We start from the raw sequence: 27,562 nt of genomic DNA on the forward strand, positions 1-27,562 counted from the left end.
CTCTTGTACCACATCCTTCCCTAGGGAGTGGGGAAGGTGTGTTTACTCCTTACTACTAGTATGGTGTGCTCTCCTCTGCTGATTCAGAGATAATGGTATGACCCTTTGCGTGTATGTATTGGTATCTGAAATGATTCGTGTTACCACTGCCAAAGTATAGGACATCAAAGGTCTGTGCAATAAATGCTACCAGAATATCCAAAGCTTTACTCGTTACCTGATTCCTACCACTCCATTCAGAAAATCAATGCTGATCACTGATTCTGCCACGTTCACAGACCTTTTTGGTCTGTTCCGTTTATGAAGAGGACAGAATCAGAGTATCAAAATGCATATGTGTATCGTTAGTTCCGAGTATCATTGCTTTAATCAAGAGTTCTCATAATGATTCCTTTAGTCAAGGTTTTATTTACTTGAATTGCTAAGTTGCTTCCGGATTTCTTCTTAAAAAATATATACGTGTTTAAATTGCTCTCTTTGCGGGGGTATTTTGTTAAATTAATTAATCGAACTACACAGGCTACTTACAATGTGTAATTGTGAAAACAAAATACGATGCGATGTATCAGACATCTCAAGCGGTGTTTTAGTGAAACTAGATAATCTGTTAAATTACTCAGTACAGATTGTTTTAGTGTCGCTGCACATGAATACACACATTTGTTATGTGAAATTATTATTTTCACACACAAACTGATGTGTTTAATGAGAATTACAGGCAGTGATCTACCATAAATGTAAGCTACATTTTATGTTAATAAAGTTTTTGCACTGTCGATTGGCTGTTGAACTATGGCTGTGCTATTGGAAAGTATGACTAAGTAAGATAGGTTTAGGAAGTAAAGGTATAAATGGTGGGATCGCCTGTGTTATGGTTGCATTTCATATGAGTACAATTAATCAAAAATCTGAAAAATGTTGTACAATTATTTATACCGACATATGTGCAAAATTAACAAGGCAAAATCACAGAAAATAAATTCCTCCTCAAAACCGAGAGGAATAAACGTATTTATCGTGAATATTTGGTTCAGTTTTTTTCTTACAGCATCACTTTGAAATAAAAAATAAACACTTATAAAACAAAATCTCATTTTAAAATACAAAATTAAAACGATTTTCACACAGTTAATATTGTTTACACAGCACATGAAAATATCGAACAATTAAAAGCACACATTAGGTCCATAGAAACAGATATGCATGATTATTTTGACATATCTTAATGTACACAGACAAAACTTCAGTCCTCTGTGTCTGTGACACCAAAATGTTCAAAGATTTTCAACAGCAGCAGCGTTGTATATCTTTTCCGCAACAGTAAACCACAGCTTTTTTTAACCACCAGTTTCCTTAATGAAAGTCGAGATGAAAAGTAGAAAGAGAATAAAGATCTCTCATGAAACGAAGTTATTCTAAATCAGACGCTCATCAGATCATTTTGCAGAGGACTATAATTATATTTATCAAGAATAGTTCAAGTTCACACACAACACTGCAAGAGGTACGTTAAAGTAGTGTTGCCATACTGTTCGCGGGATACGTCGAGCTATATGATGTAAGACAGTGTGAGATTTTGCACCCATTACCGAATAATTCCACTTTTCTTTTATGACTAGGATCGGACGCAAGGGCTATTTTCCCTGAACATTTTCTTCATTTGAGACAAAATAGTTTCTCTAAACGGTGCACACGCTTGCGAAGTTTTTTGTTTTGTGTTGTTTCTAGGCCGGTGCTACGCGCAAGAGTGAGAACTGTACGAAAGTGGTTTTATAAAAAAGGATGTTTTATTTAGATATTTCTTGAGTAGGATGTTGTTTCTTTGCTTCTTGGGTTGTACAGAGTAAACTGAATTGTGGGACAGAACATCGATAGTGGATAAATTTGCACATGTGATATATGTATTCCTCTTTTCCTGGCAGTTGTTGCAGACTGCTGCGAAGCGTCTGTCCTGGTGCCTACTAAGTAGGCAGTGTAGAAAGAACTATGATAGAATTCTTCGTCAATTATGGCAAGATAGAACGGAAGGATTGCAAATTCGTCTCCTCAACGAAATATGACTATTTTGAATATCCTGAAAGAAGAAAACTGAAAAGGCGAAAGGACGCAGTTATACATCTTAGGGGAACAGACCAATCCGAAGTGGGGCAGAATTCAGCCTCTCGTTTGGTCCCAGTACTGGACTGAAGTTTAAACTGGGCAGCACTTAAGCCCATTCAAAGACCGAACACTATACACCTGCTCTCTGGTGCAATAGGCCTGTTTGAGGACATAAATCTGCAGAGAAGAGTAAAGTTTGAAATTGCGAACTTTAACTGTGGCCAGTTATCTGGACGACACCGACTGATTGTCAAAAATGTATATTCAGTTTGAAAAGACACGTGAAGTTCAATCTCGGTTCAAAATGTGTTAACAATGCAGTAACGGTACAGAGATCTGTTATAAAATTTTCCATGTTTCTCTTTTGTGAAAAATTTTGTGGACCAATGAGTTATATGACAATCAGGTATTTAGAATCTTGCAGATGATCGTATGGAGTTAGTGGCATTAACTGCAAAAACGACGTTTTCATAACGAGTTTCTTTGCGTGGCCATTCTCCACAGCAAGCACAGTAATATTTGTTTTGTAAATAAAAGCGCCTTGTCTTGCTTCACTGTGTGTTATTTTTCCAGACGCGTTTTGCCTTTTTTCACTTTGAGGCGTCTTTAGTGGGAACTATGCTACATTTCTGATACACTTCTCTTTTGATATGTCGTATTCGTAGATTATAAAACAGTTCACTTCTCATTATTTATGTAAATAAGGGATTCTTTACGTTTCTTCCTGCATGTTTTTTAAATATAGTGGTAGTGTGACATCCACGTTACCGATGGCAACCAAAAACAGGAAGAACTGCAAGTAATCACTTATTTACATAAAATGCGAGAAGTGAACTATTTTATAATCTGCTAATAATAAATAACAAATCAAAAGTGTGTCATAATTGCATCATTATATATCCCACTGATGATGCCTTAAAGTGAAAAAGGCGAAACGCGCCTGGGAAAATAAAACAGAGTGCAGGACATTTTTATTTACAAAAAATATGATGTTATCATAGTTACAGCGCAACTGCGGTAATAGTCTTCACACACTTGGTGCAAAGTCTTTGTTGTGACCGCCTATATGAATAGATCCAAGATTTTCATTTATGTCAACTATCTTTGATTCGATAGTGCATTTTCTATCATTATTATTTCGGATTTTTACTTAGTAATATAGGCTGTACGAGACAAGGAGTCAGACCACAAAATTCATTTAATGTCAGTGAATAAACAACATTGAAGAAAGGTCTTGCGGCGGTGCCGATACAGTGATAAGTTCAAAACTGAACATAACCCAGTACAAGTAGCCCACTATTTTAAACCATAATGTAAATTATAACTGTGAGGCATAAACAATTAATGCCAGGCTTCGCACTTTCGTATCATTTTCAGAGAACAAAGAAGTCTTAAAAACTGTCATTTACCCATTTAATTCTGCAACTGTATTTTAGTTTCTGGAGGCTGACTCAAATGAGCAGAGTTGTGTGTAAAATTCGTCTCGTTAGGCCACTGATATTTGAGATTCATTTTTGCCAGCATTAGGCTCAGATAGATTGTTCTTGAACCAAAATAAACAACGGATACTTAAAGCCAACATGAAGTGGATCTCAATGGAAAACTTATTGACATCGCTGTCGAGGAAATAATTGTGAAGACAGAAAGTCGGACATGATTGTACCGGATTCGTAATAGCGAGGAAAAAGTGCGTGTACCGTATGTAATATAACTTAACATTTAACACATTCAGTTTCTGAGGTATAATGAGTATTCAGTGAACACAAACGAAGAAAAATGAGAAATGTTCGGGCATTTAATAGTGCAGTACCTATGGTACCATACTGTAGACACGGGAGTGTGGTGACATAGGTACCGAGTAGCACCTGTACATTGTAGCGACTACCCTTAGATGTGGTACATGGGCTTGCCAGAATTATGTATTCTTATGGAGTCACTCATGAATCACGACGAATGCCGGGCTTAAAAGTAAAAAACGCACACTTGCGCAGGCACAGAGAAGGAAATTTAAGAGATTCCTAGGCAGAATTCGTAGGCGGTTTTCCGCTCCAACTTAGAATGATGTGACCGAGTAGAGACGGGAACGGCATCTCATCACAGAAATGTAGCGTGTTCTGAAATCTGTGCAGCGAAAGAAGAGGCCAGACTGTTAAAGTTAGCTTGACGCGGCTGCCTCGTGTGTGTGCCACAGCAACTAGCGTAACGCGACTTACGGCAACACCTCGGTGTTGTTGCATCTCTGTAGACGACAATTGTTTTTAGTCTTGTGCTTCCGTACATAGCACCACGAGCAGCAGTAAGCTGGCAACAAAGCAATCAGCTGCCAGGGAAGTTCTTATATTGTGCGAAGTATAGATGGAGTATTGCCTAGGGCAAGCGGTGCCTACAAAAGCTAGAATAACGCGAAAGACGGCAATGGGGTCATTAGGGGAAGAGCTCACGCTTGAAGACAGCAAATAGGAAGAAAGAAACTGGCGTGTCCTTTTCTAAAGGGAACATACCGGCATTCATTGTGGATGAATTGGGGAAACCCCAAGAAGAAACACGGAAGTAGGGATTTAGAACGTGGAGTTCTTAATGTTGGGATACAATAACGCTATTGCAGATTAGGAAATGAGACACTTAAAGTAGTAAAGGAGTTTTCCTATTTGGGGAGCAAAATAACTGATGATGGTCGAAGTAGATAGGATATAAAATGTAGACTGGTAAGGGCAAGGAAAGCGTTTCTGAAGAAGGAAAATTTGTTACCATCGAGTATAAATTTAAATGCCAGGAAGTCGTTTCTGAAGGTATTTGTATGGAGTGTAGCCATGTATGGAAGTGGAATGTGGACGATAAATAGTTTAGACAAGAAGAGAATAGAAGCTTTGGAACTGTGGTGCTACAGAAGAATGCTGAAGATTAGATGGGTAGATCACATAACTAATGAGGAGGCATTGAATAGAATTGGGGAGAAGAGGAGCTTGTGGCACAGCTTGACTAGAGGAAGGGATCGGTTGGTAGGACATGTTCTGATACATCGAGGGATCACCAGTTTAGTATTGGAGGGCAGCGTGGAGGGTAAAAATCGTAGAGGGAGACTAAGAGATGAATACACTAAGCAGATTCAAAAGGATGTAGGTTGCAGTAGGTACTGGGAGATGGAGAAGCTTGCACAGGATAGAGTAGCATGGAGAGCTGCATCAAACCAGTCTAAGGACTGAAGACCACAACAACAACAAACATTGTTGTTTTAACAACAAAAAAGTATTAAACTTATCACGAAAAGATCTACGTATCTGCGAGGAAACTAGAATGATTTACGACCTTGTTTAGTGTCAGTGTGTACTAGAAAATAATATGTGTAGATTGAAAATTTGTAGGTCACTTTAGTCATTAATAGGCCAACACACATTTTGTAATATGAAGCAGAAGCAGTTCATGAATATTAGGTCTGTTCTGGACAACACTTAATGTACGAGTTATATAGGGAAGAGGATATTTAAAGCCTCATATATCAATTGTACATCTTTCGTACAGCAGGAGACTCTGGGAGAGCATGCTTGCGAGACCAACAAATCTCGGCAGGTCGCTCCAGGTAATATATTTTAGAATAATCGGATTCTGCTTTCAGTGCATTCCGTGCTTTCCTGATGAAACCGCAGAGGTAGAGTCTGTCTTCCCTCGGAGTATATAGGCCACCTTCCCGTAGTCCAGTACTTCGCATTGCTACTACCTGAGTTGGTTCCAGTCTGCCTGACCCGCGTTTGGCGAAATGCCTATGGATACGCCCAGCCCGCAGCTGTCAGCGGGGCGGGAGAGCTGCGAGGCCGTGGGGAGTCGCTTCAGCCGGAGCGGCGGGCCGCTAGCTGGTGACCGAGGCCGCCGAGGACACCTGGAACTGCGGCAGGTGGCAGCGGTCCCTGAGCTGCCGCCAGCGGGCCAGCACGCGCGCCTCCAGCCTCTGGCGGTAGCGGTGCACGGTGCGGTCCACCACCGACGGCGTCTTGACGCAGTCGTCGCCGCCGAACTCGCAGACGCGGTAGTGGTGCAGGATGGCGGCGTCGGCGGGCACGTTGAGCGTGCCGTGGCCGGGCGCCAGCTCCCACACGAAGTGGTTGCCCGCCTCGACCACCAGCTCGGGCCGGCACACGTACTTGGAGCGCTGCTTGTGCGGGTGCAGCTTGGCGCGCCGGCGCGTCTTGCGCAGCGTCAGCAGCGACGAGCCGGCGGCCGCCTCCGCGTCGTCCGGCCACTGCAGGTAGAAGAAGGCGTTCTGGAACGAGTAGGAGCCGGTGGCGCGCGTGTTGAGGCGCGTGCCCAGCCACCTGCAACACAGCACACACACACACACCCCGTCAGGCTGCGTGTGCTCCGGCGTCTTGGCGAACCGAGCAAATCGACACTGGGAACGGATGGTGGGATCTGTCAAACGCTGCCTGAGAAAAGTTTTAGGACAGTCACAGTTGGACGAAGAAGGTCTCAACAAAATCCTTGTCAGCATAGAAGCAGCACTAAACTCTACAACAGGGCTTCCCAACCTGTGGTCTGCGGACCCCTTAGGGGTCTGCCGGCTGTTTCTAGGGGGTCCGCGGCCCCATTCACCAAATCGTGTCAAATAATCAGTAAAATTATTGAATAAAAATGTGAAAATCAAATTCGTCACTATTTTTTTTTTCGTCTGAAAAACATGTGTACTTTTACTTCACGTCGTATCCCCAAGCAGCCTCTGCGGTTCCTAAGTGAGAACGTATACACAGTTTACTGCCGGAGAATGCGGCCTCTCTTATCGACTGTTTCGTAACAATACGGGGGTCGTTTGCGCGCTGGCTCACGGCGCTAGATGCGCTGAAACCTTTTACGCATGCGCTGGGCGAGCTTCGTCGACCAATCACAGCTCTCGCTGGCACGTATGCGGCTCCAGGCATCATTAAATGTTAAACTTGCTTTGTCAGTGCACTACCTATTTCGTAATTCGATTTTTGACCAGTTTATTACTTCTAACATGCATCGGTGGCTGAAGTCAGGATCATTGAAGAAGAGTGCAGTCTCTCCATCGCCTTCACAGCAAGGGAAGTTTCCAGTTGAAATGAATGAGGAGGGAGAACGACCAAAGGAAGACTTTACGTACATTTGAACATTTTCCTTCGGATTTCACGAAAATACACACACACACACACACACACACACACACACACACACACGCACATACACACGACTGTTACGAAATATGCATGCTCCTTACACAACAGTAGCCAAATAGTGGAAGTCAACAGACCATAAGCGGCTGCTTGTCAACAGCGAACAGTTTGGACGTGACGTTGATAGCTCTTGATGGAAGACTGCTCCATCGTGTGAAATTTAAATTACCAAGTAATTTTAATCAGGCTACAGTGTGTTGAACAAAGGGAGTAAATCCACTAATAAGTGTCTGGATACGGTGGGAATTCAAATTGGATGGTTAATTTCAAGTTGTTTTCATTCATCTCTAAATCAAAGACTATTGATACTTCGGAGGGGGGGGGGGGAGGGGGGGGTCATTGGGAACATGGCAGTTGCATTAAGAATCTTTCAGTTCCCATGGGTTTAGCACTGAAATTTAAAGTTACTGTGCTCTTGACTGACTGGGGGTCCGCATGGATTTTCGACTGAAGAAGGGGTCCGCCAGCTGAAAAGGTTGGGATGCCCTGGTCTAGACCAATTACGCAAGGGGGAGAGGAATCTGAGCCACTGACGCCCGCACATTTCCTCGTAGGTGATCGACTCACAATACTACCTACTGGTCCAGAATCACCAGTTAGAAAGGACTTGTCCAGACTCACCAGATAGAAAGGACTTGTCCAAGAAATTTCTACGGCTGCAGAAGATGGTAGAACACTTCTGGAACAGGTGGAAGAAAGAATATCTGATCCTGCTTAAAAACTTCCATGAAACTCATCAACTAAGGCCAGGTTCAGGAAGACTCCAGCTGGGTGATGTCGTTCATCTACAAGAGGATGTTCGTCCACAACACATGTGGCGGAAGGCGCGGATAGAAGATCTTCATGAAGGAAGAGATGGGAAAATACGAACTGTAACCTTACGAACTTCAGAAGAATCCATAATCTCACGTCCCGTTCAACTGGTCATTCCTCTAGAAGTTGACCAGGGTGGGGAGAGGGTGTTGCGGGTTGATACTTGTAATTATAGACACTCTGGAAATATTGATTATCCTTGAATTAATGTTTTATATTCCATGATGTACGTTCCTCGGAGAGAAATAGATTAATGTTGTATTGGAATCGTCGGCCACTTTGGCCGAGCGGTTCTAGGCGCTTCAGTCTGGAACCGCGCGACCACTAGGATCGCAGGTTCGAATCCTGCCTCGGGCATGGATGTGTGTGATGTCCTTAAGTTAGTTAGGTTTAAGTAGTTTTAAGTTATAGGGAATGATGACCTCAGAAGATAAGTCCCATAGTGCTCAGTCGGCGGCGCTGCGCGAACAACTGTGCGAATAAGCTATTCGCTACGCTACGCACACGGAGAGGCTTACACCTCGGCAGGGATGAAGTTCTAGCGCTACTGGGGCGCTTCACCTTCAGACTTGGTGGTTTGTGGAGGCATCTTCATGGAGGGCTGATGTTTTATGACGGTGCGCTTACAGTTTTTTAAAAATATTATAGATGAGAGAATAGTTAGAGGGATAGTAGAAGAAGCAGGAAAACGAACGGCCCAATTGGCTGGATGATGTATTATTTAGTAATAACAGATGAAAGGATAGTAGAAGGGACAATGAGAGAGTGAGGAAAAGGACGGGCCGTTGACTAGCTTGTAGTTTAACGGTAAATGACAGAATAAAGGAAAGGAGGAGGGACAGTAAGAGGTAAATGAAAACGAAAGGCCATTGTTCTGGCCTCATCTTCGTGGCGGCGTCGGTGACGGCGATGGCCGACCGTCACGAGGTGGTGAAGTTGGAGGGGGGGGGGGGGGGGGGGAGCGAAAGAGAGAGGTCAGAGAGTGAGAGAGTGACAGACAGAGAAGTGAAACAGGAAGTGCCTTTAGCGATTAGGCAGACGGTGGCGGAGAGTGTGAGGGGCGGTGGGGGGGAGGGGGATGGATGGTAGGACGTAGTGATGAAATGAAGCGATGATATGGAAAAAAATGAAGTGACATGAAGGTGAGTCTAGCGTGGACGGTAGACACTGATCCCCAGTGAAAGGATTAGGGGATTGGGAGAGTGGTGGGTTTGCTGGTAGAAGGAAGCGCCTGCGGAAAGGATGCGGGAGTGAAGGAGTGACACATTGCTCAGGATGTGGAGTTAGTGGGTAGGGAAGTCGTAAGTGAGGTGCAAGGCACGCCGGAGAGCCAGATTTTGGACTGTTGGGAGTCAGCAGAGGTGGGTGGGGGCAGCGCATTTAAGGATGGGACGAACAAGAGAGGTGTACAGTCTGACAGCAAGATGGGCAGGGAGAGAAGAGGTGGGACTGATGAGGGGGTAGAGCAGGCATAGCCGCCCTGTCGCCTTTCGACGCAGAGCTATTCGCAGTTTGGCGGATGTTGCCGAAGGCAACCTACACTGAATCGCATGGCAGCCGACTGCCCTGCTCGCACAGCCAAGAGGAACTCACATGGATACGCGTATGACGAGAAGTTACAATGTGCATAGGCTCGATTCTCCCCCTCTACGCCTCCCGTGCGTCGTGGGGCAGTTACACTTCTATTAAAACAACTTTGTGTTTGTACGCCTCGGTTAGTGTCCGGTCAACGCGGCAGATTGCTAACCAAAAGGGCCCGGGTTCAGTTTGTGACTGGTTCGTAAATTTTCTCCGCTCGAGGACTGTGTGTTGTCTTTATCTTTATACCATCATAACTGACACAAAAATCGCCTGAATAGCGTCACATGACAAATCGAAGCGTATGTAACTTCGTACCAGGGTATAGCTTCCCCTTAATGCATGTTCTGAATTGTCGAATCAACTTCCACTATTGAGGTAGTTAAAAGCTTTGTGGTTGAGAGGTGTCAGTGGTGGCGAGCGGAGTTGCCGGATCGTGGACAACATATGTGCTCACGCAATCAATAGTTGCGTATGCACTAAAAACATTATGTATTACCAACTGCTGTAATCGTCTTCATTGATGACGGAGAGGTTAGTGGTGGTGACCGCAGCAGCTGCGTGTTTGACTCTTCTTCATTTTTCTGCCCTTCAATCCTGTCTGGGCGGTGTTGGCTTCTCCCCACAACTCAGTAACCTGCGCTACCTGGCAAAGCTCACCATATAAAATAGGCAGTTGAGAATACTTGCTAGGGGCGAGGCGAGGCGAGGAGCGGGTAAACATTCCCTCCTCTTTGTTCTTTCCGCTCCACGCCTGGCCACCGTCTGTGCTATTGGCTGACTACCTCACGGTAGGTTACATTGTCAGTCTTGTGTTTCTTTGTTGCCCGTTTTGTGATGTCCCATTTTCTTTTATTTCTTACCACCATTCTGCACGGGGCTTCGCCCACATATGCTTCCGACATGTGTGTTGGACACGCCTCCTCCAGCTTCTCTTTCTATCCACCTCATCCACTTCCATCAACCCTATCTCCTCCTCACCACTCTATCTCTTCTACTCCTCCTGCCCCTCTTCTATCCATTTACTCCTCCCTCTCTCTAACCACATCTTTCTCCCCCCCCCCCTTTCCCTCTGACCACAACCCATCCACTCACTTTTTTCACCCCCTTCTTCCTTTCCCACGTGCCCACTAACCTTCTACACCTTCCACCCATCTCATGCATTTCCCCCTCCTCCCCACTCTCTGGCCATTACTCTTCCTCCTTCTGTCCACCCCTTCCTCCATCCAGCTCAACCTGTTCTGTCAACGGCACGTGTAGCCCCTGCAATACAATTAAGTACAGCAAGTCGGCACTACTACTACTATACGCCTGCCATGCAGGGCAGCCTGTGTCGGAAACCATAAAAAAGTTTCCTGCCCATGACATGAAGGCTTCCTTGCACAGGTAGATTTAGCAGACAGCTTCTGTTCCCATACAATGTTCGTATAGTGCAGGGCGGGAAAAATCACATTCCTGCCTATATCTCCACTCCTATTGATGCTGGGAGATTATAAACCCACCAGTGTTAATACTCTTGAGGTCTGCTGCTTCTGCGCAAATTTAGTTTAAATCGATAAAGGGGTTAAGGAGGAGACCTCGGACATACACATCCACACGTACATACATTCTCCTTTATACAGAGTGATTCATGATGATATGAAAACATTTTAATATGTTATTCTACAAGTAAAACTAAAGGAAATTGTTCACGTAACCACTGGTCCGTAAATGTTTAGTTATCGAGTTACGGCTAATAAAAGATATTGCCTGAAATTTAGCATCGTCGCTAATATTAAGCTACCGCAAAACTGTAAGATGTTAAAGTAAAGCGCGATTTCCATTTATTTTGCTGTTATTTGCCTGGTGAATCTAATAAAACATGTCCCAGACGTGTATCTGCAGTAGTTTTCTCATTTTTCTGTAGATCATATCAACAGCTCGCAACCACATTCCTGTCGTTCAGATTTGTCTCAGTTGTGGACAGTACATATGTACTTTTCATTTACCCAAATTTCAATTCTTGGCTGGGACAACATTGTCAATGAAAGACGATGTCCCAGAAATAAATTATTTTCCAATAGCCCGGCTACGATCAATGTTTTGGGAGGTTTCCTTTGGTCGTATGGCGAATGCCAGAAATCGAAAGACGCTCTCACTTATTCGCAGTTGGGGTTACCATCTGCTCCACTCTCACAAGTGTACCGTAACGATTCCATTCATATCGACAGGATGTGTACGGCACAACTAGAACTTAAACATATGTAAACAGAACGTCGCATCTCTCAGATATTTTAGATAAAATTGGGTTTGAAAATTTTTCCCATGCTTATATACTTTGTGTGGTCACTAATGTTCAAGGAGACCGAGCGAGTAAGCACTTTGTTTCAAAAGCGTGAAGTCTTTGCATCGAACCCCCTTGCTAGGTCTTCTTTTTTTTTTATTCCCACTCAACTCTAGAAACATTTTAATAATGACTGCACAAATATTATCAATATTTAAAAACTAATTTGCTAGTTTCATAATCTTTGTCCTGAAAAAGGAGAAAAAGTTGTAAGGCATTTGAAATAAGAGGATGCAGAGAACTTTCGTTGAAAACAGTATAGTCATTTTATTTATATTTTTATCTACATTTGTGACAAGTATAATGTATAACCTTGGGACCACAACACGAATAAGGATGATAATGGCTGTAGAAACGCAGGAAACAACAATTATTGCCATGCACAGCACTTGTAATGAACGCTACATTTTTTGCATGTGCGTGGTTTTTTCAGTACGTCTGTTGCATTAAGAAAACTTGATTTATATACATAACTGGTTCAAGATTCTGGTCTTCCCACAATTTTCTGGCGTACCATACGTATCTGTTGTTTGAATTACGTGGGAAAGAAAAAGAAAAGAAGAAAAAACGTACCGGCAGTGAGGCGCGATCCACAGACCTCGCCCATACAAAACTATGCGTTTACAAGCCCAGTGTCGTTGTCCCCGTGGTTTGGTCTCGGCGGACGTCATATGACACCCCTTTGAGCTCAGAGTTGAATATTTCATTCAGTTTTTTTGTTCCAGAGGGCAGCCAGTCCTCCGACCGAATATGCTGAGCTATCGTACCGGCATCTCGGCTACACCAGCAATCATAAGCAGTATGTAAGAACGACTAAAACTTGCAAACTCGATTTTATGTAAAACGGTTGACAGCTGCGCCTTCCTGTTTACGTTAGTTGATGTCCTATTCGTGCCCTGCACACCCTGTCAGTATGAAGGGAAGGTCGTACGGTCCCTATGTCAGCGCGTCTGATAATTGTCTGAATGGAACTGCGACTGTTTAATGTACCGGATCTGAAAAGATAAAGAAAAAAATACGCACAGGCAACACAAGCGCGCGGATTTCGCGGAACAGCTGCGATTGGCTGAAGCCTGCGCCTACCACTCGGCTGACTGAAACTCAATAACAAAGTTGTTTTAATCGAAGTACGACTGCAGCTCGGAAGGGCTCAAGCATCTGCTGAATCGCATGTAGAGTGAGGATAGGGAAGGACTGCCGCTCACTCGATTTTGGCTCGCAGAAGCTATGCTCGTAAGTACTGTATCCTGCTGACCATGGCTGACTTGCATCTTCGGCGCATAGTAAAGTGAAATAAGACCTTGAAAAGATCCTGTAACCTGTGGATAACGTAAAGAGCTTACAGATCAGTCATGGCATTACTCACGAATCGCACGTCAGATATTTATCTGAAATAGAGAACGGAGAAGGAGATGGAAGGGATGGGTAGGAATTCGTGACCTCCAGCTGCAGAGGAAATTTTGGTAGTGCAATGGCGGAAGTTTAAAATATATGCCGGACCGGTAATCGAACCTGAAGTTACTGCTTCTTATGAGATGTTATTTTAATCGCTTCGGTCATCCGGACACGGTCCCTGACCGACTCAAATTTACAACTTATGGCACGGTGCAACAATGTAGGGTCCCTCATCTATTAACTCCCGTACTAAAACATATATATATATATATATATATATATATATATAAGTTGAAAATTTGAGTAGGTCAGGAACCGTGCCCGGATGACCGAAGCGATAAAGTAACTGTTCATGGGAAGTCGTCTATGAGTTATGTTCGTTCTGTCGGACATGTCCCACAGGAGAGACACCACCAAAATACGTATTTATACATAGCGTAGCATATGGCATCCGGTACACTACCGTACATCAACAGTACACTATCCTTACACTCTCGGCCGCGGTGGTCTCGCGGTTCTAGGCGCGCAGTCCGGAATCGTGCGACTGCTACGGTCGCAGGTTCGAATCCTGCCTCGGGCATGGATGTGTGTGATGTCCTTAGATTAGTTAGGTTTAAGTAGTTCTAAGTTCAAGGGGACTGATGACCACAGCAGTTGAGTCCCATTGTGCTCAGAGCCATTTGAACCTTACACTCTACGGTTATTTCACAAACAAAGCACACACAAAACGGATTACTAATTTTGCTCATTTTACGCACTGTTTTAGTACAAACGTAAATGTAACAAGAGCTGCTGTAGTGCGAAACCCTTCACAGCACTTTTCAAGAAATCGCAGGTCAAAGTTTTATGAGCCTGTTGAACACAGAACGAAAGCGGCTTTAACCAGCTGCGCTAACCTTAGTGCTCGATGGCCAGCGCCCTCTGTAGTATTCAGCAGGCTCGTAAACTTTAGAATCTAAATTTCTGGATATCCCTTGAAAATCGTATCGCCCTAGACCAGCATTCGTTAAATTTATATATAATACTGCTAAATCGGTGACACGTTAGCTGTAAGTTCTTTTGTCAGTCGATCTTTAAAAAATGGTTAATATGACTCTGAGCGCTATGGGACTTAACTTCTGAGGTCTTAGAACTACTTCAACCTAAGGACATCACACACATCCATGCCCGAGGCAGGATTCGAACCTGCGACCGTAGCGGTCGCTCCACACTGTAGCGCCTAGAACCGTCCGGCAGTCGATCTCACCTAAACAGCAGACTTACTAGCACCCCTTCGATTTGACATTATAATTTGCTGTTGTGCCCTAAGATTCCATCCTACATACAATAATCACTTGTGCAAAACTTCCATGTAAGAAGAACCTATGGCTTTCCTGAACTCTGAAAGTGAAGTTGGTCACGCTCATTTGATATATGAGGGAATAAATGTTATAAACAAGAAGTTATATAAGATTCAATTGAATAGTTAAATTAAAATTGGCAGGTTTGTGATATCATAAAATGCTCTTCATCTAACAGCCGAAGTAACGTGAAAGAACTTTTGATTGGATTTCGAAAAGTATATCATTCCATTTTAAAAACATATTGGCTTCAGTATTTCGGTTGATACAAGAATTTGGTGGATTAAACGGACAACAAAATCGCGCGGCTCCCCCCGTCGGAGGTTCGAGTCCTCCCTCGGGCATGGGTGTTGTCCTTAACGTAAGTTAAAGTTGGGATTACGTAGTGTGTAAGAACCGATGACATCAGCTGTTTGTTCCCATAGGAACTTACTACAAATTTCAAAATGTTCAAAAATAACATGTCCCTCCACGTCTCGTTGCATATGTGTTGGCATATGTGCGAGTATGAGTGTTATAATAAGAACATCTGTTTATGATTTGTGTCTGTGTATGTTTAATGTTACGTTGTTACCAATGTAGTATTGACTGATAGTTAACACAAATGTCGATGTACTTGCGCAAAATATACTGACAGATTTTTTGTTTGTTGATTTGAATTGGCTTGTCTTGTTCTACGTGCCAACACGAATGAGACCTGTAAAATCTAAAACGTGTTCACGTACGAAAGTAAAGATTAGAAGGAAATTTGACTAAACTATTCAAAATTTTTACGGTTCCTTCAATATAGGAATGTATTTTGTCATTGTTTGTTTTCGACTTCATTCATTTCGTTGCGTTACGTTAACCAAACTATGAAATTTTCTTTTCCGTATTAAGAAATATAACAGGTCTTTACACAGAAGTGATAAGAAAGGCAGGCGCTTAACACAACGAAGTTCTTAGCAGCCTGCCATGGCCTCATGAGTAACGTGCGAAAAATCCAGCTTTTTCTTGTCACATGTCTGTTAATTTGTTCTCTGTTTGTCACATTTACCCTTAACATTGATGAACGAACCTAGGTATGTGAAGTCATTCGCTTTTTAAAATATTTTCAACCTGTCAGCTGACTTCGTTTTGCTCGATAAATTGTCATAGTTTTTAATTCACAAATTTGGCGTTTAGTTTGTAGTGCAGCACTGCTGCGTTTGTGTTCCATAACACCATGTTCCAACTGTTGGACAAGCCTGATACTGCAGTCGGAAACTCACAAAGTGTTTTCGTGGTGATAGTGTAGACTGTCAGATCTGATGGAGGCAGGAGAATTACCTTATCGAGAAATGATAAAATCCAAAATTGTAAGCTATAAGTTAAACAGTTTCAGTTTACCACTAGTATTCTAACAATGACAGTCAGAATTATATATCTTTATTTTATTTATCCTCATAACTTACCAGATTGCTACAGTTATAAAAATTGTTATTCAGTTCAGCGCCTGCGACAGGTTACAACGTAATCACCGGCGGAATGTTTGAGACTAGTTATAAGGAAACCATCAAACCACGGAAATGTAGTACACAGCACTCAACATTTGCAGACCATCTTAAACTGGAACATTACAGGCCAGTCACAGTGGAAAAGCACGAGACCGTCAAAAAAATCAGTACAGGCAGATATCTTTCATTTCAAGACAACCATCACATACACAAAGCACTAACATGCAACAAACAGTTGCTTAACGACAAGACAAATATTTGTGACTAAACACTACACAAAATCACCTGAAAAATAAGAAAATTATCTCTCTTCTCTCCATTTCGCCTCCATCTCCTGTCAGAACCCTTTACGCGTCTGATAACGAACTCACTCTTTCTTCCACCACTTTTTGCATTCAGTGGTCATTCTACCTTGCACTCGTCTGTACCCATCCTTAACACGTACCAGTAAGATCACAATTAAACAAATACATATGTTCATATAAATAACGACACAGAACGCATATGACAAAGTACAGACAAAAGAAATGTTTCTTAGATAACATGAAAGCCAGAACTAAGAGCTATATTAGTCACTCTACAAACACAAAATTTATCATTATTGGTGCAATATTTTGCCGTGTTTTTCGTAAAGAATGTGAAATTAATCCAAAAACATCAGTGCCAAATACAGGAACACGTGGAAAATGTGCAACCATAAGACACTTCCTGGCGTAATCAGGAACCAGGCTAAAATGTAAGTAGAAGTCACATTTTGATAGCTAGTAAGACGAACTGCTTTCAGACCTAGAACCAAACCACAAATGTAAACATTTCTCATTCGTGACCATTCATCATGTTTAAAATTAATAAAACGAAACGCATATGGTAAAACACACCAATTTCTCGTAGTTGCTAAGACAGATTTGAAAAACCTTAAGCAAAAGTAGGAAGTGTTTCGGGAAAATGTCCGCTGATCAGTTTTCGGTATGATATGTGACTCCATGTTGTTTAATTTAAGAATAAATCAGTAATTTTCCTAAGCAATGCAATACTATGGTTCGAAAACTATTTTAAAACAGGCAACGAGTCCGCTGTGCGCCGGAGATATTATGGAAACAAGTGCTCTCAGGTCCTGAAATACCGCAAGAGGGGCGGACCCTACTGTGCATCCACATTGAAGTTATCGGGGCAGTCATGCCTCAAGATTGGCGGCCGTTCTGTAGGACATGTACGACACCATCCTGTTGTTCGATACAGTGGCTGTAAATATCACATTTCAAAAAAGAGATCGACTCCAGCCGCATTGGGACATGGAAATGATTCGACAGTGACAGCTAAAAATCTGCACCGGATCGGAACTCGGAACCCTGACCCTGGTACCTGCGTGCATCGGCTATCCTTGAGTCTGTGCATATGTTACTTACGGCAACCCATCGCGTTAAGCAGGAGACGAAGCTTCGAGTGCCGGTCAGACACAAATTTTAAACTTTCACTATCGAATTATTTCGATGTCCGACTGTGGCTGGAGTCGGCCTCTCCTTTGAAATCTGATACTTAAGGCCGCTTTGTCAAACAATAGTGTGGTATCTGTTCCGTCGTACATGTTCTACAGAAAGGACACCGCAAACATACACACAATAAATTCACTGGCTTGGTCACACAATATTTGATTAAAATTTAATATCTGTATCAGCTTTTTAGTCCTCTTCACATGTAAAATTTAGCAGCGACACGTAGGCGCGTTGTCAGTACAGTGGTATCGACCGCTTATAAATTTTAGATCTGATGATGGCTGTAATGTTGAAACCTAGTGTTTTTCTCTCTAGTCCTATATGTCGTGAATGAAGTCACTTTTGTAGCCTATGCAACTTCGCGCTGTAATACAATGTGAAGCCTTGTCATTTTTGGCTTTGGGTTTTACTCTACATTCTTTCAGCGTCTACCCTCTTTAAAGCATATCTGTGACAGCTATGTAGGTCAATTGTATGGTCATTTGGTTAATTCTGTTTCTTACATATAGTTATTACTTTCTGGTGCAGATCCCGAATTAATGAGTACTTAAAAGCATTGAAGAGTTTAAAGACCAGTGGCCCTCTCCAAGAAAGATGATGCATTCGATGATTAAAACCTTCCAATAATGTCTCAGTATTAGTGTAAAGGAAGACTGATTTTTGGCACCGCCACGAAGAAACTTTCTACGTTAATGTTACAAAGACTGTAATCAAAAAAAGAAAGAAGAACTCAGTGGATGTTACAGTACGAAACAAAAATATTAAATCACATGAATCATCGCTAAACCGTATTTAAATGAATCTACAAAACAAAGAATACCATAACTGAAAATTTCTGAACATGAGGCAGACATGCAAAAGCTGTTGAGAGCTTATTATTAAAGTGCTAAAATAAGTGGCAGTGAATCACGTTATATAAATAGAATAAAATCAGTTCTCTTTAAAAAGAGCCTATAGACTACAGTTACAGCATACTAAGTATCAAAATCTTAATTTAAGATTCACAAAACAGTTAAATAAGAATCAAAGTTATCATATTAACAAGAACTATTTTACTAAACAAGCCCCATAAAATATCTCTTGAAGATAACTCCAGTCAGTGTAAAACGACATCTGTTCCTGTATGTCAAAATTTATTTTCGAGTTTTAGCGACATGCACCCTTTTTGAAATTTAAGCACCCTGCAACAGTTTACCGTGCATTATCAGTGGAATATTTCTTTAAACTAGTTATACTATCTAAGCACTACAATCTGTAAGTAATTTTGCCGACCGTGAGAGGTCAGTGAGGAAACTTCTCGAGCGGAAACATAAATAAGACAGGTATCAGTGTAGTCGGAGCAATTATTTTATACCGAAAATTAAATAAGGAAGATAAGGGCATAACGGCCCTTTGACGACAAGGTCAGTAAGGAAGTGGCTCAAATTTAGATACAAGAAGATTGTGTTCCTCTGACAGTAACGATCACTGCAGTCCCCTTAACCTTCTTCCCGAATGGAAGTCCATAACCTTAACTGACACGAAAACTTACTCATGTGTGTTGTGGTTGTCGTTCAAATTGAGAAACTTAATTGAAGCGCCCGTTTTCTTTTTATTTTGGATTAGTTTCACCGGTAATTCGTCCACAGAAAGTGAAAATTTATGAGAAGTCTGCTTCATCATTTTCAGCAGTTAAAAAATGGGTGGCTCATCTGAAACTTTCAGTACTTGTCTTTACGATGATCCATCTCAAGGACGCTCCGAAACTGCTACAGCAAGTAAGGAAACTTAGAAGAGCATAGTACGATAGTGGACGACGAATTCCTAAAAAACTGTCGAAAAGGAGAAAATCTGCGTCTGAGACCCGATTTGCTTCAAATTTTCATTATTCATCACATTTATAGCTGTGAGATGCTCTTTGTGCTAGTCGGTGCTGCATAACTATAATAGAATGCGGAGATGAACATCTCAGGCATGTCTGGACACTCAGCTGCAGAATGCAGCCTCTTTTCTGAGCCGACAGGTAATCTTGGACGAGTAGTCTGTTTTCCGCGTCATCACAGGAATTAGCACACAATGAAAGCAATGTGCAGGAGCCAGCAGCTATGAGCCAAATACGGAGAAAATGATTTCACACACGTAAAAGAGTATTACTTTCTGAAATACAAAGGTATGTGTCTCATTGGCTCCTTTTATGAGGATAAAACAATAACCAGCACAACTTCTGTGTACAAATAAATTAAAGATGTGAGAAGATATCTGATCTGCAGAAGACGAAAATCATCTTTCCTCATGACAATGCAGCTACGCAAACAACGCAGTGTTTTGTCAGTAGTAAAGCTGAGGGATCTGAAGTACGAACTGTAGAAACATTCATCCCACTAAACACCCTCTTTCTTCCAATTACTTTTTCATAAAAAGAAATTTGTTACTGGAAAACATTTAGTCCTGCAGCCGTAGAAACTGGAACCTTTGAAGACCTCCTGAACCGCACTTCAGATGTGGAATGGTAATGAACTGGACAAACTGAATTAATCTAAAGAGAAATCTAAACTCTTCGACCGAACAAGCCTTGAAAGTCCCAGCGGTACCGACCGGCCGCTGTGTCATTCTCAGACCACAGGCGTCACTGGATGTGGATACGGAGGGGCATGTGGCTAGCACACCGCTCTCCCGGCCGTATGTCAGTTTACGAGACCGGAACTGCCACTTCTCAATCAACTAGTTCCTCAGTTTGCCTCACAAGGGTTGAGTGCACCCCGTAGACCGGATGGTCACCCACCCAATTTCCTAGTTACTTGGCAGAATCTTGTCTTCTTCACTTATCTTTTGTCTGTAGCCACTCTGTTCTATTCCGTGGTGTATTGTTAGCGTACTTTTACTCATTGTTTTGTATGTAAATGATAAATAATTGCAGAAAGTCAACTTACCTGGCTGCCTGGTGGCTGCTGCGCAACTGTTCCTACCGAAAATTGACGCTTAATGACTTTTAATATTTTTGGGCTTGTTAAGATTATAATAATTATGGCAAATGACATGACTTATGTAGGGTTAATCATAAAAAGCTCCAAGGTTTCAGAAGACGACTGCATATAACTACAAAACATACAGGAAATAGAAACATATCAGTGGATAGAGACTCTCCCCTTTTCAAAATTTGCATTACAAATGCTCAATATGATCACCGTTTGTGATGATGAAAAAGTCAGTATGACAGTAAAACTCCTGCCATAGATGTTTCCAGAATGAGATTTTGACTCTGCAGTGGAGTGTGCGCTGATATTAAACTTCCTGACAGATTAAAACTTTGTGCTGGACCGAGACTCGAACTCGGAACCTTTGGCTTTCGCGGGCAAGTGCTCTACCTGCCATAGACTTTTCAACACGTCGTGGTCGGTATCAGCGAGCGCATTCAGTCTCCTTCCTTGCATTTCTTCAAAATTTACTGTCATTGGAAGCAGTAACACATGAGCTTTGACATAATACCATAAGAAGAAATCTCATGGTGACTATGGGGGCCACTGAAGAAGAGGAGAGTAATGACGGGAAGCACCTACAGGCCAATGCTGAGGCAGTTCCGCGCTGAGGTAACCATGAACGTCTGGCAGAAGGCGGTCCTGTCTTGTTGGAAAAAAATAGAAGCGGACATGACACAAAGACGTAACTGTAGATGAATCATGAACGTGTTCTACAATAATGTGGGGATGTTCTGCGTTCCAAACAGGCACATGGTGACGATTCACTTTTACAGACACATGTAGAGTTACTTGTCGCTAAAAACCAAATGCTACGAAAAACCATCTACCTCCAGTACCCACTGCAAGTCATTGCCACATCTGTTGAAGCTTTTATCTGATGGTCAGTACGAAATCGTCACTGAACGCTCACAGCAGAATCAGATTTAGCGAATTCAAGGACACAACACATACGCACCAATCCCGCTCTACGTCATGTTCTGACGCGCCTGTCTGCTACTGCTGCACACTGCTGCACTCTGCAGCTACGCCACGACGTATATTACGAATCGAAAGTTGGTGATGCCGTATCCACTGCATATATGGTTTTGTGTCACAGTGTCTTCTGAAATCCAGGATATAGTTACGAATAACGCCATATGTTCAGGTGGCTTATGTGACCAAAGGATACGTTAAACACAGACACAGAGCTGAAAAGACCAAATAATAATAATAACATCAAAGTTACTCGTCAAGCATTTGCAGATGATATGGCTCAACTAGCCGACTCTTGGGACGAAGCGAAAGAACAGACTCTCAAACTAGAAAACTGAAAGCAGAAAAAATAGTTCTCAAGGTCACCTATGAGAAGACCAATATAACGACCAAACTCACCACAATATTTTAAAGTAGGAGAACAAAAAATAGAGATCGTCAAATAGTTCAAATGTCTTGGAGAATGGATCAGCTGGAATGCCCTCGAGGAAAATGCAATGAAATATAGAATTAGTATAGTTGAAATGGCCTTCCAATTCAGCATAAAGACATAACAAAAAGTCCCTCTCATGGAATGCAAAAATAAGACACTGCCAAACTATAATCAAACTGGAAGCCCTATATGCAACCGAAATATCGTCCATAACCAATCGTGGCTCAGTTGGTGGCCTGAAGATCAAAGAAAGGAAGAAATTAAGAAAAAATGCTTGGACCCAGATTCCACAACACACTAATTCACATCACAAATGAAAGCATTACCAAACTGCTGAAAGACTCTGACACGATGGGGAATGGAAGAATTGATTTTTAATGGGCACATCATTAGAATGAACACAAATAGATCAACAAAACTTTTTTAAATTGCTTTCGCACCAAAAGAAAGCAACTAAACTGGTTTGAGGAAACGGATTAGGACTTACAATAAATCCGAATCACAGAAAATATGCTCACAGATAAAACAGCAAACAAAAGGACAAGAAAGAGAGGTTCCAAATGGAAATGAAAAAGAAACGAAGAATCCAGATCTCTGAAGAAGAAAACAAAGCGAGATCAGAAAGAATGAAATAATATTAGGCTAACAGAAAGACAGAGAACATTCAAAATCGATTGATTACAGGGTCAAAGGAAAGATAAATACGAACATCAGAGTGAATTTTTTCCTGGCTAATTCTTCGTAACCGGCTCCTATCGGCTATAATGGATGATGATTCTGATCCACAATGTTTGAGGAAATGTCCAGTGATCGAAATTAGTTAGCAGAAAGTGAAGTACACTAGTACTCAGAAGCTTCGGTTGTTATATTCGCAAGTAATAAAATATTGTTTATCTCCACATGCAAAAATGCACAAGTTACAAATGTTGGCAATAAAAATTTTAACAAAAATTTGTAGCTCTTTCCCCATTTTATTTTGCAAAGACGTGATACGGGTAAACAAATTTACTTTTGGTGTTCGTGAATGCGTTACGAGGAAGACATGCCAAAAAGACAAAGACTACATCGGACTGAATTATACCTTTTTTCGAAAATATTACGCCTGTTTTACGTGTTACTGAGATATTAAGTACTTAGACATTGGTTGAATGACTGGAATTTCCGTACTGTAGATACACAGGGTGATTATAATTAACCTTCCAAACAGCTGTAAAACGAATGACGTCAAATTGCAACGGAATATTATCAGATAAAGGGGAAAACGTATGGCAGAAGAAAAATAAATAGTTACAAAATGTAGCAATAGATGGCGCTGTAAACATCATAATTTAATAGTAGTCGAATACAAATGAAAAAAGATCATACAATAATGCCTAAGGTGTACGTCTGACGCTAAACAAACTGTACTACTCATTGTGCATGGGTGTACAGGTGTATACTGTTAATTACTTAAACCCATCCACCGCGGCAAGGTCATATCACAACGGATGGGAAAAATAGGATTTTAATCGTTCTGAGGCCAAAAACGCATAAAAAGCATCTATCACATCGGTTTTTAATTGTCCTGTTGTCAAAAACTACATAAAAAGCATCAATCAAAACCACATCGGATTATTAACTTCCGTGTGATTGGCGCAAAACATGTTTAATATGCTGTCCACCGTTTTCTGCAACAAGTTGAAATCGAGAAACTGCATGTTCCGAAACATATCAAAGTGTTTCCGGGGTCACGTTCAGAATGTGTTGCGCAATACGTGCCTTCAATGAAGCTAGTTTCCATTCGGAACACTGAACACAACATCTTTCAGATAGCCCCACAACCTCAAGACACACGGATTAAAATCAGGTGATCGGGACGTCCAAGCTGTAGGGAAATGGCGGCTGATAATTCTAGCATTCCAGAAATGTCTCTTCGGCACCTGTTTACCTGGATTTTCAATGCGCGGAGGTGCGCCATCTTGCATAAAAATGATCCCATCCCCACATCCACGCTGTTGGAAAGCTGGAATGACGTGGCTGCGCAAACGACACTCATGGAGCTTACCACTGAACGTACAGGTAACAGAACCGGAAGCACCTGTCCCTTTGAAAAAATATGAGATAAATGATGCCGTAAACCCGCACCACACAGTGACCTTTTCACGATGAAGTGATACTGGTTGATTTGTGTGTGGACTGTCCGTTGCCATATTCGCCAATTCTGTATATTGACATATCCTGCCAGATAGAAGTGGGCTTCGTTGTCCACAAAATCTTCCACGGCCAATCATTGTCCACTTCCATGCGAGCAAGGAATTCTAAAGCAGAGGTCTCTCTTGCTGGCAGGTCAACAGGAAACAATTCGTGCACACAGGTAATTTTGAATGGATAGCAAAGAAGGATGTTTCGTAGGATTTTACGCACCGTGCTCAATGTCGGGCAATTCTCCGTGCACTACACGTTTGCACACCACCACTCGTCTGCTCCTCCTGCATTACTGTGGCCACTGCTTCCACTGACGTCGAATCAATTCGTTTGCTCCCTCTACCAGGTAGCACACCAAAAGGACCTGTCCTTTACGAATTTCTGAATCATTTTCTGAAGACCTAGGGCAGCCATCGGGCCAACGCCTTTTTTCAAATCCTTCGGTGTCGGTAACTTCTGCAGAGCGACGTGTGCACAGTCATCATTCTTGTAGTACAGCTTTACAAACAGAGTGCGATCCTCCATTGAGACAGTCATGGCGAATTAGAATTATATTAATACCGTCAGCTGCGCACGGGCGTTGATATAGGTCAACGGGGACAGGTGAAAATGTGCGCCCCGACCGGGACTAGAAGCCGGGATGTCCTGCTTACATGGCAGACGCTCTATCCATCTGAGCCACCGAGGGCACAGATGATAGTGCGCCTGGAGGGACTACCTCGCGCACGCGTCCAGCAAGACTCACATTCTCACCTTGTATGTGCACACACTACATTCGTAGTGTCCCACGCCAACAAACTCATTACTCGTGGAAGACATTCTTCCAAGTCCCGTAAGAGTTCGGGGAATATGTGTGCATCCGCACAGAAGAAGGAGGTCATGGCCGGTATCTCCAGAACTATATACTTATATGGATATGGTGTCTGTTCTTTCCGGCATGTCCGAAAGAACAGACACCATATCCATATAAGTCATGGCAAACGTCGCAGACGTGAAAGGAGGAAAATCCGAGTAGCCGGCAAATTTATACCAACTTCAGTGGGTCGTGCGCATGACACGTGTTTTCATTTACGTATTCTGACACACACAGCCCATCTGCTGATAAATCTTCACTTTATTTTTTTCCTTCTGCCATACGTTTTTTCCCTTTTCCGATAATATTCCGTTGCAATTTGACGTCATTGTGACCAGCGGCGTTATTTCTACAGTGTTTTCGAAGTTCAGCTTTAATTATAATAACCCTGTATGTGTATTAATGAAACTTATTTTAGTGCCGCAAACAACCGATTGTTATAAACAACGACACGGACAAGAAGCTAAGCAGAGCTAAGTAGAAATAAAGCGAGAAGTAACAAGAAAAGCGTAGACCGGTGGAGTGCGGTAAACAATCGCTGTGAGAGCGCTAGGCGGCTGCAGCGTGGCAGGCGTCTCCACTGTGCGACGAGAGAAGAGCGCCACCTGTTGATGTGAGCGGAGCTTCGAGCGCCCGCGTGGCTCCTGCTAGGCGGTTGTGCTGGCGCGCAAGCCAAGCGGCGCTGCGCCGTGCTTCCTGGTGCCGTGAGACAAGAGACGCTACGTGGCTCACCTGACCCGGCCCATCACCAGCCTTTTCTTCAGCCCTGCCGAGTAGTCCATGTTCACTTTCTCCTCCTTTATACTCCTGAGCGATCGAAACAATTAATCACTGTTACCAGGCTTAATCACTCACATCAACAAATACAGGTGTAAGAAGACACAGAGTGCGTCAATGAAACGTTCTCTGTTTATCGGCCGAGACCATAGGATAAGAAGCAACGCTTCTTCGCCTGAAGATCAAGCAGTCAGCTTGTAGAAACGTCACGTCTTATCGACCAATTTACTCGACAGATGGTTGGAGAAGATTTCATTAGCTCGACTCGATATTAAATTTTAAACGTGTTTATCTATACTAATAATAAATTTGTAAAACTGTTGTGTCTGTCTGAACACGCTTCTATAAAACTAATGGACGAAATTTAATGAGGTTTCCGCAACTAGCTTGAGTATGGCTTGGGGCGCCGCATAGGCTTTATTTCGTCAAAATCGGATCACAAAAACAAAATTTTCTAACTGGAATTGACATCCATACTAATATTATAAATGCGACAGTAACTTTTCCTGTTACATTCTCACGACTGACCTGCTGAACCTGTTTCCATGAAATTTGGGATGGAGATATCTTGCGCCTTGGGGAAGAACACGGCCTGCTTCATAAAATTGTGTAGTACAAGACACTTATTGATTTGAAGAATTTTACGCGAATTGTGTAAAAATATTTATTCTTTGGAAAAGCTATTTACTCTTTGACTTTTGATATTTATCATAATTGTGAAAATGCTTTTGTTGGTTGACATGTGTTATGTGATACGATTCGAAGTAATAAATGCAATGCTTATGCAATCTTCAACAAGTTTAATCCATGCTTTCACACTATTTCTTGTATACCGTACATGTTGTATAGTGCATAGCCACTTCAATAGCATGCTTTATAGGTGCGCGTTCCTGCTCTTTCCCTCTGTAAGCATTGCTCACCAGCGACGCTGCCTATGCCGACGCATCGTGCATTGGGACAGCCTGGGAGGGGGGAGAGCGGGGCGCACATCACGAGCTGTGCTTTCCTGAAGAGGTAGAAATGTAGGGCAGTTAATGTCGTTGCACGAACAGTAGCTTTCTTTATCACCACTGTTCATCAGAAAAAAAACTACTGACATCTGAGGTCCACCCCAGGTAACAGCTTGTATCAAAATATGCTACAAAATGTTTATAACAGCACTCAGTAATCGCATCTTTCCATAGCGTTCAAGGTACAATATTACGATAGGCTTGTGAGACGCTCTAGAGTATGGTGTCAGCCTTAATGTAAGTGCTACAGGAACGAATGGTATATGTATTACATTGGTTTTATGTGGTGAGGTTGAAAAGGTGACAGAGCGGTTCTAGGCGCTTCAGTCCAGAACCGCGCGATTGCTACGGTCGCAGGTTCGAATCTTGCCTCGGGCATGGATGTGTGTGATGTCCTTAGGTTAGTTAGGTTTACGTAGTAAGTTCTAGGGGACTGATGACCTCAGATATTAAGTCCCATAGTGCTCAAAGCCATTTTATCCATTTTTATTTTTTTGAAAAATTTCATCACAAATGCATATTTCGTTAATTTGTGTCTGTGGAGCTGAAATACAACTGAAGTCCTGCTCATTGTGGTTTTCGTGCCAGAGGTAGATTCGTACAGGGGATGTGACGCTTCTTTGGTTTTGTTAGTAAAGCCTATAGGACAAATAAAATCGTAACCGTGTGTACAGCCGAA

At 42.3% G+C, this 27,562-nt stretch overlaps 1 protein-coding gene across 4 annotated transcripts in view; it reads right to left on the reverse strand.

The window, feature by feature from the left end:
• Positions 1-914: 914 nt before the first annotated feature.
• LOC126334765 (uncharacterized) overlaps positions 915-27,562 on the reverse strand; it is a 1,160,035-nt gene continuing 1,133,387 nt past the window's right edge. For all 4 annotated transcript variants that reach the window (XM_049997344.1, XM_049997343.1, XM_049997345.1 and 1 more), the window contains one exon: positions 915-6,407. In XM_049997344.1, coding sequence (XP_049853301.1) covers positions 5,945-6,407 — 463 coding nt within the window. In that variant the 3' untranslated portion in view covers positions 915-5,944. The remainder of the gene's footprint in view (positions 6,408-27,562) is intronic.

The sequence above is a fragment of the Schistocerca gregaria genome, chromosome 2 (assembly GCF_023897955.1).
Source record: "Schistocerca gregaria isolate iqSchGreg1 chromosome 2, iqSchGreg1.2, whole genome shotgun sequence".
NCBI classification, from domain to species: Eukaryota; Metazoa; Arthropoda; class Insecta; order Orthoptera; family Acrididae; genus Schistocerca; species Schistocerca gregaria.